The sequence below is a fragment of the Electrophorus electricus genome, chromosome 1 (assembly GCF_013358815.1).
Source record: "Electrophorus electricus isolate fEleEle1 chromosome 1, fEleEle1.pri, whole genome shotgun sequence".
In the NCBI taxonomy this organism is placed as follows: domain Eukaryota; kingdom Metazoa; phylum Chordata; class Actinopteri; order Gymnotiformes; family Gymnotidae; genus Electrophorus; species Electrophorus electricus.
The window spans coordinates 847,501-861,099 of record NC_049535.1 but is presented as its reverse complement, the minus strand read 5'-3'; the positions used below and the strand labels follow the sequence as shown (position 1 = coordinate 861,099).

At 42.2% G+C, this 13,599-nt stretch overlaps 2 protein-coding genes across 7 annotated transcripts in view; one reads left to right on the top strand and one right to left on the bottom strand.

Annotated features, from left to right (window-relative positions):
• Window positions 1-6,648, top strand: part of tub (TUB bipartite transcription factor) — a 56,375-nt gene extending 49,727 nt beyond the window's left edge. For 5 of the 6 annotated variants that reach the window (XM_027007448.2, XM_027007446.2, XM_027007443.2 and 2 more), the window contains 6 exons: window positions 642-833; window positions 1,796-1,908; window positions 2,576-2,690; window positions 2,991-3,089; window positions 3,296-3,467; window positions 5,602-6,648. In XM_027007448.2, the coding sequence (XP_026863249.1) occupies window positions 642-833; window positions 1,796-1,908; window positions 2,576-2,690; window positions 2,991-3,089; window positions 3,296-3,467; window positions 5,602-5,735 (825 nt within the window). In that variant the 3' untranslated portion in view covers window positions 5,736-6,648. The remainder of the gene's footprint in view (window positions 1-641; window positions 834-1,795; window positions 1,909-2,575; window positions 2,691-2,990; window positions 3,090-3,295; window positions 3,468-5,601) is intronic. The other variant, XM_027007445.2, reaches the window with a different exon arrangement.
• Window positions 6,649-9,847: 3,199 nt separating this feature from the next.
• ric3a (RIC3 acetylcholine receptor chaperone a) overlaps window positions 9,848-13,599 on the bottom strand; it is a 4,555-nt gene continuing 803 nt past the window's right edge. The window contains 4 exon segments of the mRNA XM_027007434.2: window positions 9,848-10,887; window positions 10,988-11,115; window positions 12,306-12,393; window positions 13,528-13,599. The exon segment at window positions 13,528-13,599 is cut by the window's right edge and continues 10 nt beyond it. Of these exon segments, the coding sequence (XP_026863235.2) occupies window positions 9,848-10,887; window positions 10,988-11,115; window positions 12,306-12,393; window positions 13,528-13,599 (1,328 nt within the window).

The following is a 13,599-nucleotide window of genomic DNA, read 5'->3' as shown; positions in this document are numbered from 1 at the left end:
GTGTGTCGCCCTTTGTACCCTAGTGAAACAGGATGGCATGACCACCACTCCTAAACACACACACACTAAGGGAGTGCTTAGAAATAAAAAGACTTTAAAGTATATAAACATATACATTTTTTAAGGGTGCAGACATGTGTCTAACGAGGATATTTTTAAAGCTCTTCTACACCGAAGGGTTAGATCTCGCCACACTGAAGGGCTATTAGTTATCCCTCCACTGAAGGGTTAGATGTCTCCCATATTTTCGGTGTCAGTACATTTTTTACTCAGCCTTTTTTCTCATCCGTACCACTGTACAGTGACGAGGGTTTTTCTTCTCTCCAGTGTACTAGACTTGGCATCTGTCATGTTTGGAGTTCTGAGCTCTGTGGAGATTTTGTTCATGTTCAGAATATAAAGTTACTTCTCTTCCTCCTCACGAGTCACTGGCATGGCTGCCACAGGAAAACAGCAGGGAATGGAGAATGATGACAGCTAACTTGTGTGAGGGACCTGGTGCTTGCTCACGACAGTCAGCTGGTCTGGATCCGACTTCCTGGCTGACGAGGCTCATAACAATGAGCGTCTCTGCCATGTTTTAGACTGTGAAGGTGGGTGTTGGTAGAGTGAGACCTTTAACCGTGCACTGTGTGTGGCAGGAGGCTGCCTCAGCTTCCACCCCACTGGCTAGTGAGCCCCCCATGGACGTGGGGGACCTGGAGGAGTTCACCCTGAGGCCAGCTCCACAGGGTGTGACCGTCAAATGCAGGATCACACGGGATAAGAAGGGCATGGACCGAGGCATGTACCCCACCTACTACCTCCACCTCGAAAGAGACGACGGCAAGAAGGTGAGGAATGGCAGGTGTTTGCAGTCTTACTACACGTGTCTGGAGACAGCTGACTTCTGCTTGAGCAGAACTCCAATGATGTGAATTGCTGTGGAGTTGTGTAATTAAAGACAAAACTCAACTCACAATCATAAACAGGTTTATTGCTCTTTTTTGATCAGGGAGAATCAGGGAGGTTTATTATGAGGAGTGAGACCAAAATGAGTCTACATGAAGATTTAGCTGCAAATTTAGCATCCTGTTTTTTATATAATTATGCTTATGTAATCAGGAACATATCCATCTCTCTAGGATAATAATTTAGAGGTAAATGACGGGATTTGTTTCTAAACAAACGTTTCACAGCATTTTGAAATGTTTTTTTTTCTGCAAATGAAGTGCTGAACTGCTTCCATTTTGAGGGAGGAGTCATATTTTACATATTTTAGGGGTTACTGATAACGATCAGAGTTGTAGGCATGCTATACATATCCATCGATATGCAAATAACATACGTAACGCACTTCCAGGGAGTAATAGGTTGGAGTTCATTGATGCTTCACTACCCACCACATCCAAACGTGTAAATTACAGGCAGGCAAGTTAGAAGAGTACACGTGTTCTGTTCTTTAGGGGGGTTACGAGACCCCAGTTCTGCACGGCTGAAGTAATACAATACTACAATTTCTAAAAGTCACTTTTGAGTCTCATTTTTGCCTTTACACACACATGCAACAAAACAAACATTATTTCTAAACACTAAAGCTGTGAAGCAAAAAATGTTTTTGAGAAATGTAAATTTCCTGTAAAAGCCTTGCCAGTGCCTGATAAGAATAGTGAGAATTCTCACGTTGTTCTGAAAGGTAGGACGCTTCAGTGGCATCGTGCATTTTGCGCATTTGTTACCGTAAAGTCTCTCACTTCTGCGCTTGTACTTTGTCTTTACAGTGCCTGGTGGCTAATTAAGCTGTCCTGTGCCGTAGGTGTTTCTTTTAGCTGGAAGGAAGAGAAAGAAGAGCAAAACATCCAATTACCTCATCTCTGTCGATCCCACCGACCTGTCTCGAGGTGGAGAGAGCTTCATTGGGAAACTGAGGCATGTTCAAGTGTTCTGAAAGCTACGTTAGCATAACTTAGCGTGTGTGTCTGTTTCCACAGCTGGCTGAGTTCGTTAGAAGCTGTAAGAGGCTTCATTAGTGTTGTGTGAGCATATCCTCAACCAGCAGCATCTGTGTTGGTATCCAGGCTGATTAAAGCACGAGATGTGCTGAGACATTAGTTCAGTATGGGAGAATATGCTAAGCGCGAGCATTTATGTTTATGTATGTTTGCTGTTATTTCTCAAAGCACCAATGACGAATTGATGTTTAAACTGTAGATGTGTGAACCCAGCGAGATGAGCGCGGACTTCGTTAGTGGAAACGCAGCTTCTGAGATGCATGCTTTTCGCAGGTTTTTGTTGTGTCTCTGCGAACTGTGCGCTGGCTCACGTGCGTTTCTATTCAGCCAAGGAGCAATTTCACAAGTGTCCTTGGGCTAGAGCCTTTTGATAAAACCGATATGAACACAACGAAATAGTTTCATGAAAAATGAGCCTGGTTTTTCGCTACCATCCTGCGGGATGTGGACGCAGGTGTGAGACTGTTAGTCAGCTGCCCTAGGTCGCGCTCTCGGAGCACGCGCAGGGACGTCAGCGCCACACCCGGAGCACATGATCCCCCTCTGATCTGAGCAGCCACTACACAGTTCTGTCTCTCCCACAGGTCGAACCTCATGGGGACGAAGTTTACGGTGTATGACAACGGGATGAACCCAGTCAAGACCACCTCCAGCTTGGAGGCCAGCAACCTGCGCCAGGAACTAGCGGCTATCTGCTACGTGAGCCAGCATTCGCAGCCTCCAGAATAACGTGCGCACAGTGTGGTCGCGTAAACACGACGGGATCGTTCCTAACTGCTCTCAGTCAAGGCATAGTGTGGTGGAGCAGTGCGACCTCTTGTGGTTGCACCTCACATAGCAAGCCTGTGAAAATAAAAATATATTACTTCAGGAATATCATGGCACAGACAACTTGTTAACTTTTAAACTTGTCTTAACGTCACAGTACAAGTGTGACAGAAATATATAATTCAGCAGCTATCTATATGCCACTAACCATCTTGCATCCATTTTTGTCAGGAGACAAATGTTTTAGGGTTTAAAGGACCTCGTAAGATGAGCGTCATTATTCCTGGAATGAACATGGATCATGAAAGAGTCTGCATTAGACCACGAAACGTGAGTCTCTCAGGCCCTAACCCAGCGAAAGGGACTATTAACAGACCTCCTGTCCATAGAACATCACAGCTTCTAACTGTCATGTAGCTGCTACTGGGGATTAGAGCGTTTTAGTACATGAGATAGCAGGTATTAGCGTTGGTGCCTGAGCTAGTGGTTCTAATGGAAGGCTAATCGCTTCACATCTGTCCACCGTGCTCCTACAGGAGCATGAATCTCTGCTTGCTCGCTGGCAGAACAAGAGCACAGAAAGTGTGATCGAGCTGCACAACAAGACCCCGGTGTGGAACGACGATACCCAGTCGTATGTGCTCAACTTCCACGGCAGGGTCACCCAAGCCTCCGTGAAAAACTTTCAGATCATTCACGATAATGACCGTGAGTTCTGTATGTGATCAAGCAATGACGACAGTTAAGCGGTTAATTCTGCTAATATTTAAAGATGTGGGGTATTAAGGTTTATACAGAGCAAACACCACCAGGTACACTGAGTTTATAAGGTATATATGTGACTGAGTGAATGCATGTCATGGCCAAAAGTTTAGACTAACAAATTTGTTTTCCCAAAGTTCACTGCCTCAGTTTTTTTTTTAGATCCTTTTCTCAGTTTATATGGTATAGTGAAGTAGAAATTCTAAGCATAAGCTTTTAAAAACCTTTTTATTGACAGATGTATCCAGTTTAAAGACTTAATATTTATAGTGTTGACCATTCTTTTTTAAGACTTCTGCAATCCACCTTGGCAATGCTGGATATCAACTTCTGGGCAAAATCTTGACTGATGGCAACCCATTCTTGCCTAATCAGTGCTTGGAGTTGATCAGTTTCTATATGGTGGTCCACCCTCTTTTGAGGATAGACCACAGGTTCTAAATGGGATTGAGATCTGGGGAGTTTCCTGGATATGGACCCAAAATTCAAATGTTTTGTTCACTGAGCCACTTGGTTATCACTTTTGCCTTGTGACATGAGGTTACATCTTGCTGGGGGAAGGGAACAAAACCCATTGTTCATCACCAGATTGTTCCTGCATCATTGGGAGAAGCTGCTCTTGGAGGATGTTGATACCATTCCTTATTCATGTAGTGTTCTTGGGCAAAGTTATGCAAACCCACTGCCTTGGAAGAGAAGCAACCCCACACACACACACACACACACACACACACACAAGTCGTCTCAGGATGCTGTTAGATCCTGGAACACGGGAGCGGCTCATGGCGGGCACGAGAACAGCTCGTGGCTCGTTCATGCAGAGAACATCTAATCTTTACTAACCTTGTCTCTTTTCTTTCTACATAGACCCTTAGAACATGCCTCACCCCCCGTCATCCTGTAGATATAGGACACACACACACACACACTTCCCCAATAAAGTGGAACTCTCTTGATTCACTACCTTGGTGTCGGTGTCTCGACTTCCCTGGATTGATCTGGCTACAGAGGGCATAGGGTAACTTGGAGGAGATCGAACCTGAAGGACTGGTCACTTTGAACCAGTTTCTAACAGATGCCTCACTGTTAGCATGACACAGGACTCATGGTAGCACTCACCTTTTCTTCTCCAGACCATCATTTGTCCAGATGTCCCAAACAGTCTGAAGGTGGCTTCATCAGAGAAAGTAACTTTACTCTGGTTCTCTGCAGTCCAATCCCTATACTTCCTGCAGAATGTCAGTCTGTCCTTTGTTTTTCTTGGAGAGAAGTGGCTTTTTGCTGCCCTTCTTGATACCAAGCCATCCTCCAAAAGCCTACACCTCACTGTGCATATATGCATTCGCACCTGCCTTCTGCCAGTTCTGAGCAAGCACTGCACCTGCTTTAGGAGATGGTCCTGGCACTCGTTTGACTTTCTTGGGCACCCTGAAGTCTTCTTTACTGCAGTTGAACCTTTCAGGTTCTTGATTTGATAAATGATTGATTTAGATGCCATCTTACAAGCAGCAATGTCCTTGCCTGTGAAACTCTTGATGCAATGCAATGATGATGGCATGCGTTTCCTTGGGGGTAACTATGGTTAACAGAAGAAAACTTAAAGCACCACTGCTCTTTTAAAGCAACCAGTCTGCTATTCTAATCAGCATGACCGAGTGATATCAGCTGCCTTGTCCTTGTTAACTTTCCCTTAAGATAATGAGAATATGACTGAAATGATGTTAGCAGGCTATTTTGTGGCAGGGCTGGAATGCAGTCATTTTTTGTGATTAAGTTAATCTGCATGACAAGGAATGACTTTGCAATTAATTGGAATTCATCTGATCACTCTTCACAATATAGAGTTAATGCAAATTGGCACCATAAAAACTGAAGCAACAAACTTTGTCAAAACCAAAATTTGTGATAGGATCAACTTTTTGCCACGACTGTACATGTGAAATAGGGAGTTAGACTCCCTGACCAAATTCCACACTAATTATAGCTGAACCTCAGACTGAACAGGACACTGTGAACACTCAAATGTAAGACGTTTAAATTTCCCACGTCCCGTAACTCTTTCCTCTTCCTGTGTGTTTAGCGGACTACATTGTGATGCAGTTTGGACGAGTGGCTGAGGACATCTTTACTATGGACTACAACTACCCCATGTGTTCGCTACAGGCCTTCGCCATTGCCTTGTCCAGCTTTGACAGCAAGCTGGCCTGTGAGTAGCAGTCGGCATGTGTGGTCCAGAAGCCTTAGCGAAGAGGGCCAGCAAAGACCAGTGAACCCAGTACCACCCAGTAAGGGCTGCAGTGACTCCCAGAAGACTCAGCTGGGACCCAGTCTCAAATCCCTCTCTGAGAACACACAGGAGCTCAAACTGGAAAAGGTGTGTGTGTGTGTGTGTGTGTGTGTGTGTGTGTGTGTGTGTGTGTGTGTGTGTGTGAGAGAGAGAGAGAGAGAGAGTGAGTGAGTGAGTGAGAGACACACTTTCTGCTCCCTGGATGAAGGGATTAGTCTAAGGGGTGGGGCACATAATATAAAACACTTTTTAACAGATCATTGTTGTTGGGGATGTATGCAGAATTACAGCCCAAGCGTTTGTATTAGCAAGGAAAGTTGACCAATGCTTTTTGTGTCCTTAACAAAAGTATGAGAATGTACACATTAGCACTAACATTTTCTACGTTAACAGGTTCAGTGAAAATTTATTTAATGTTTTCTTCACAGAGGTAACTGATTCTTATGTTTAATGAAAATTACTTTTAACCCTGACTAATATTTTAAAATCTCTCCACACAGCATTCAAATGGTAACCAGAAATTTTAATTCTGAATATGTATATGATGTTTATACTTGTTACATTAATTTTGTAAATTAATGTTGAATGTCACTGTCCCATTTAGCAGAGCATCAGACATATATGGGCCTTGTTTTTATTACTAATGCATCACGATGACTCGTTGATTCAGTCAGTATTTTCCATGTTTGTTATTCATCTATTTAGGGAATCCCAAACCATATGCTGCTTTTTGTCTTATTCTGTGCCCACTGAATATAGCTTGTAGCACCCAAGGACAAAGTTGAGAATTACATCACCAACATTAATTAAATAAATAAATAAACAAAAAGGGATAAATTACACTTAACTGCCCCCTCATCATTGGCTCTTAGAGTGCATTGTCATCTGGGTCCTACTGCTCCTCTACAGGTTCCCAGAAAGGGAACGCATTGGATGGTGCACTTAAACTACAGCTCCACATTAGGAAGCTGTATATATTGTGCCTTTTGGAAAAATACTTTGTTCCGTTTTATCCTTCATTCAAAGGAGACAGATGGATTTGCGCTCTGGTGAAAAGCCTGTACATTTGTGTAATGTACTGTAGCTTTCTAGAATTTGTTCTTGCTGCTTCAATGTCTGTTTCAAAGGGTGACTTACCCTGACACAAAACTCTTCTACTTGCTTTGCTTTTCATGCAGGTTTACTCCATAAAACCTCTTGGAAAAAAACTTCTAGCCTTTAATTGTGGGCTTAATGCCAGCCCTCCCTAACCAAGTCTCAATAGGAACAGTTGTGTAAAGGTGTTTTGTATGCGTTGTAGTACCGTACAAATGTTTTAAGAGGAGACTTCCTGGCCAGGACCTTCTCTGTAAAATACGTTATACTTAAAGGTGCCCTAGAATGCAGTTATTCGGTATTTTACAGTTGTTCTCTGATGTATATATTGGTGTGCCTTTGTTAGGTCGAATAATGCCCAGATGTAGTTACACACGCCGATTTACAACCAGAAGCTTTGGCTGCAGAATAAAACCGCTGATTGTATTCAAGATTGGTGTGATGAAAATCTGCTCCGACTGGCTCATCCACAACAGGTGAAAAGCAGTACCTGCCAGGTGAACCATGCAGCGTTGAGCCAATCGCCCATACACGTTTGGGCTTGCGCTGGAGGAGATTTCAGTTATCAAACACTGACTTTAGCGGACTGACTAGATTCATCAAACACTAAGTCAGTGTTATCAAACACTGATTTTAGCGGACTGACTAGGTTCATCAAACGCTGACTAGCGGACTGACTAGATTCATCAAACACTGACTTTAGCGGACTGACTAGATTCATCAAACACTGACTTTAGCGGACTGACTGGGTTCATCAAACACTGACTAGCGGACTGACTAGGCTCATCAAACACTGACTTTAGCGGACTGACTGGGTTCATCAAACACTGACTAGCGGACTGACTAGGCTCATCAAACACTGACTTTAGCGGACTGACTAGATTCATCAAACACTGACTTTAGCGGACTGACTAGGCTCATCAAACACTGACTTTAGCGGACTGATTAGATTAATCAAACACTGACTTTAGCGGACTGAGTAGATGTTTTGTCAACTGACAAGCTAACAGTAGATAGAGGGCGCGAGCAAAGCACGCTAGCTTTAGAGTGAATATCTAAGATACCGAACTAGCTTGGCTAATTATTTGTTTTTTGATGTCGACAACATAAAACCATGGAGCATTTAGACACACACCTGTCTGTTTATCCTGCTTCGGCGGATGTCTCGGAACCTAAAACACATTTTCACCGACTACCTAGATGTTTTGTCAAATGACCATCTAATGGCGGACAAGAGAACGTTAGCTAAAGCCTAGCTAAGCTAGCGAACTAACCTAGGTGGCTAGCTTCTGAGTTATGTCGTATTAACTATACGTTACAAAGGGATTAACAAAGATAGCTATATTTTGTCGATTTTATATGAAAGCACATGATATTTCTTTGAATGGGACAAAGGAAGTAAAAAAAAAAAACACGGACCTCCGTGTAAAGAAGCTAACGTTAACTAGCTACCTCATAAAGTCACAGCAGGGCTAGCTAAGTTAGCTAACGGGTAGAGGCAGGATGGCCTTTCTGGTCCGTGTCAGTCCTCAACACCTCTATTTGGGCTGTACATGTCCATGTACTTGGTTACAACGTGGAGGGTGTGTGGAAAATTGCGGGGTTAAATATTTATCAAGACTGTTACCAAACAATCTAGGATTTTTGGAATTGGGACCCCTCGGGCGCACACAAGTGAACCAGTGAAAAGGAATCATGTTAAATTTAACAGGCCATCACACCAGTTTTCACACATAAACACGGAGTATTTCAAAAACCAAAAACGTGAGGAAGAAAATATTGGACGATTATTGCTAACACTCCTTGTGTATCCCCTGACAAACGCAGGTCATGCACTGTATCATAACACTAATAACGAGTTTACCGCAGCCACAGAGGGCTCCTGGCTTACTAATATACAGTATCTATTCTGTATATTTTTAGTCATATTGGTGGTTTTGTTTTGTTTTGTTTTTTTGCTTCACATGTTATGCTGTTATTCCTAAATATGTCAAAAATATTTGTTTATTATTTTTTAAATGTAGAATATAAATATTCATCCAAGTGTGTGTGTGTATGTATGTTGTATGTTTATATATATATATATATATATATATATATATATATATATATATATATATATATATATATATATATATATATAATATAATATAATGATAGGGACTTGTAAGTTTTTTTTTCACCATTATTGTGTGATTGGACCATTCATATCTTCCCTTAGTGATTAGCAGGATTCAGTTTGCACTAAGTAGAATCTTGTGCATTTATGTTTTTGTTTGCTTGTTTGAAGACCAGTCTTGCCATCATTTTTGTATTTTAGTGATGTTACACTGTTACGTAAAATGTGTACAGTGGTCAACAATGTTTGTATGCAGTACCCTGATTATGAAAAAATAAACTAAACCTTATTTGAATTCCTTGGACTCATTTCATATGACACTGTTGCTGCGATACATGCTGCTCCATATAGTAACCCTACAGGCTCTTCTGCAGCACTTCATAATTGATTAGCAATCATGGCAGAAGCAGTGGGCCAAGGTCAGCCTGTAACCCGAACATTCAAGCTCACTGCTTTAGTTTCATGAACACTTTCACCATTTGTAAACAGTGGAACCCCAAACAACCACATGTCTTATAAATACATTAAAAATAAACAAAATGCAGTAAATAGAATTTAAGGATTAAATCACAGAATGGTGTCCATCAACCTATTCAACACAGACTGGATACATTAATTGCACTAAGTAAGCACCTGGCTAATAGATGGTGGTCTGTAACTAATGAGTGATTTTTCAAAACCCACTTTCTGCAGATCTGATGTTTTGAAATGTTTAACCATTTTGAAAATAGTAAACGATTCTGGAAATAGGATTTCATCAACAAATATGAAGCTGGTTTTAATTGATTTGCCTTTTATGAGCACTGAGTTTTCTGAGAGAGACAGTCAGAGAAAGAGAAAGTGAGAGCTCAGTTTTGAAAGAGAGACAGAGCTCAGTTTTGCTTTTTTCTATTGCTTGTGGCACATTCTGAGGATCCCTGATGATGGATCTTCAGGGCTGGCTGGTGCTGGCTGGTTCCGGGTAATGGAAGAGTGTGGTTGGTACGTAAGGAGAAAGTCAACTAGGTCAATGTCCTGTTCTTCAGGAGCCCATTCCACCTCAGCGCTGAAGCCCAGACTCTCGGCCTCCATCAGCGGGTCATCCTCTTCTTTCCCCAGCACCTCCTTTTGTTCTTCATCTTGATTATCCTCCTCCTCCAAATCATCATCATCATCATCGTCATCATCATCCTCACCCTCCTCCTCCTCATCTATAACATCATCTTCTGTGTCATTTTCATTAGCACATTCCTGTACACCCTCATCATGCTCACAGCCAGTAAAGCTTCCTTGGAGATAGTGGAAGATGTGTTTGTGATCACTGAAGGTAATCCGCTTCTTGTCCTTCCTTCCTACTAGAGAATTTCCCCCTTCCTCTTCACCAACTGTATGAGGCAGACAAGGCTGTTCTTCTCTCACTTCTTCCTCTTTATACTCTTCCTCCTCTTCTTGCTCTATATCTGCTAGTCCATCATCATCATCACCTTCTAATTCTACTTCTACCATCTTTGCTCTACGTTCTTCAGTTTCTGGTTGTTCATCTTCTTCATAATCAGGTTCACAGGATTCTTCTTCTTGTTCTTCTTCCTGCTCGGTTTTGTCATCATCATCATCATCATCATCATCATCACCTTTCAGCTGTATAGGACTGTTCTCAGTAGCATCTACCTTGTCTTCACCCAGCCTGTTCTTCGTCATTTCCTTGTCTTTTTTGACCTCCTCCTCTTCCTCCTCACCATCATCTTCACTGTCATACTTCTCCTCTTCTATTCTCTCAGCCAGTTGCTCAGCAGTAGGTGCATCTATGTCTGGCTCCTCCAGTATAATGCTTGGATATCGATGCCGTCCACAGAATGACACTCGCGGAAAGGTTTCTTCTGAGTAACCTGTGGATGCGGCCAGTGAGATCACACGCACCCCTCTGGAAAATTAAGCATCTTAAATTACTGTGAGCATATACTAGAGGTGTACATGTGTTGTACATACCCTCCCAGCCTAAGGTATAGGGGGTTTCCTCAGCTTCCATCTCAGGGGACACGCCCTCTAGTGGCCATCCATCTAGCATCACACACGTGATCTTCCTTTCCTCTCGCTGGAGACTGGGTCTCTGAGCCCTGTGGCCAGGGAACACAAGAGAACCTGATGCTTAGTCCAGAGCTGAGGCTCTGCTACTGGATTAATTCCTCTTGAGACACAGAGCTATACCTTTCACTGCAACTGAAAAATACATTTTCAGTACTGAAAGATATTTTTAATGATCAGCTTTTTAAAAGGCAGAATTGCATGCATATCAACATAATACCAATATACATATGAAGAAAAAAATGAAAAACAAAAAAATTCTGTGCCACACATTAAAAAAAAAACTGTCAGTGGTGCATTTTTACACTTAAAAGGTAATTTCATTAAATACTATTAAATGATTATAAAACATAAAATAAAATTCAGAAATAATGTTGAATACTGATGGTACATGGCTGCTTCCAACAACAGTCTCTTTGCTGATGTAATTCCTGCCAGAAATATTCTTTTATCCTTGATTGACAAATTTAATAATGAGTTGTCAGTCAAGAGTAAAACTGGCTTAGAGAAAGATAAGGGTTTCTTCAGAACCTGGGTAAGAATTTAGGGACCTCTTTCCACATTAAGAGTCACACTGGACAATGCCAAACCAGATGAATGCACAGTATGTCCCTTTTTGTCAGTTGTACAGAAGGTGCCTTCTGCTGATGACATGGGCTTTGTCACAAACGTTTTATGAAGTGAGATATGAAGTGAGATATATATGAAGAGTTCAAGGTCTACAACTTGCCAACAAAATACAACTCTGCAAAAATTGTAACTACAGTCTGCAGGACTGCCACATATGTACTGACATTAGTGATATTCTTATATTGAACTCTGTTGCTCTGAGTATTCTACCGATATGCTCATAATTAGGAGGGAATTGATCATGGCACCAGTTTGGCAATTCCTGATTAGGCCTTTAATTAGCAGTTATGATCACTGGTTGGTCTTGGCAAGATACAAAAAAATTGTACTGCTTCCATCTTATTCTTTTATCCATTATAACCTATATATGTGGAACAAATGTTTCAGATGAAAAGGTAGCAGGATTAAAAAGTTAAAACTAATAATAGAGACTTTTATATGCCCATACAACAAAAAAATAAGAGAAGAGATACAGGTCTGTGATCACAAAGCTTCTCAGCATAGGAGTGCTGATCTGGGATCAGAGTTTGTTATTTTTAAACCACTACTCTGTAGGCCAGTTTGAGTTGTGAGGAGAGAGGCAGTGTTTTACCTGTTAGGCAGAAGGAGAGATTTCGATGCTCTCTTCCTTCTCACCCCCTCCATCAGTCTGGCCTGAAGCAGAGCCTTTTCAGAGTCGGCTGGAGAGACATTACATCAGGGTTTAAAGGCTGTTACGTAAAGGTTTAAAGGCTCCATAATGACACGCTGCACAGGCACACAAGCACCTGGTCAACACAGTGTCCACCGCTAAACTGATGCAGATTAAGGGAACCAGTAAACAGTCTGTTTGTTTTAACACTCAGGAGCATAAAAGTTCCGTTCAAGCCGCGCAAAGGAAAAATTCTACATAGCAGTTTAAACCCTCAGAGATGAAGTCAAATCCAGGGATCAGACAGGTCAAGGCTGCTTCCTGTGATCAATGATACCTAATTACACATGTAAGTCTATTCCTGGGTTACTCTCTTATTAAAGTCCTTAGATCTTGGCTTTGATAGCATATGCTACAGAGCCTATACCAGTCTAAACTATTAAAGATTTCCAATTAGCAAAAGAAGACAGATCTAAAAATAATACATTATTAGAGCTTCCTCACAGGAGAGCTGAGTGTGCTGCATGTTGCTTCATGCAAAAAGAACAAGAGAGAGAGAGAGAAAGAGAGAGAGAGGGAGAGAGAAAGAGAGAGAGAGAGAGGCAGACAGAGAGAGAAAGAGAGAGAGAGAAAGAGAGAGAGAGGGAGAGAGAAAGAGAGAGAGAGAGAGGCAGACAGAGAGAGAAAGAGAGAGAGAGAAAGAGAGAGAGAGGGAGAGAGAAAGAGAGACAGAGAGAGGCAGACAGAGAGAGAGAGAGAGAGAGAGAGAGGAAGAGGCAGCTGTGCTGATTCTTCAGTCACTGTCTCATCTCTTATCCTGTGCCATCTATCTAATAGATGGAGTTAACCCTCCTAGCACTGATCCAAAAGACACGCTGTTAATTGGTGTAAGACGCTGCCGGGCTGCTGCCGGGGATTGCTAATCCAGGTCTAACAATAGGACGGAGCAAATCTCCCTCAAGCCAGCTACAGCTCTCTAATCTGATTCATCATGGGCTGCTTTCGGTTCTAGCCGCTGATAGGCTGAGCAGTGCTCACAGGGCCAACCCAACTGCGAAGAGGGTCGCCACAGTTACAGGTTACATAAAAGAAAGTTAACAATATCATCGTTGTACCACGTTGTACTGCATTGTAGACACGGCGTGTCAACATCAGCACAGTATATTAGTAATGCTGAACTTACGTGTTGCCTGTATTGTGGTTTCTGGTGGTAAGATGGGGACTGTGCATTCTTGCTTGCGGGGAGGTGTGTCTT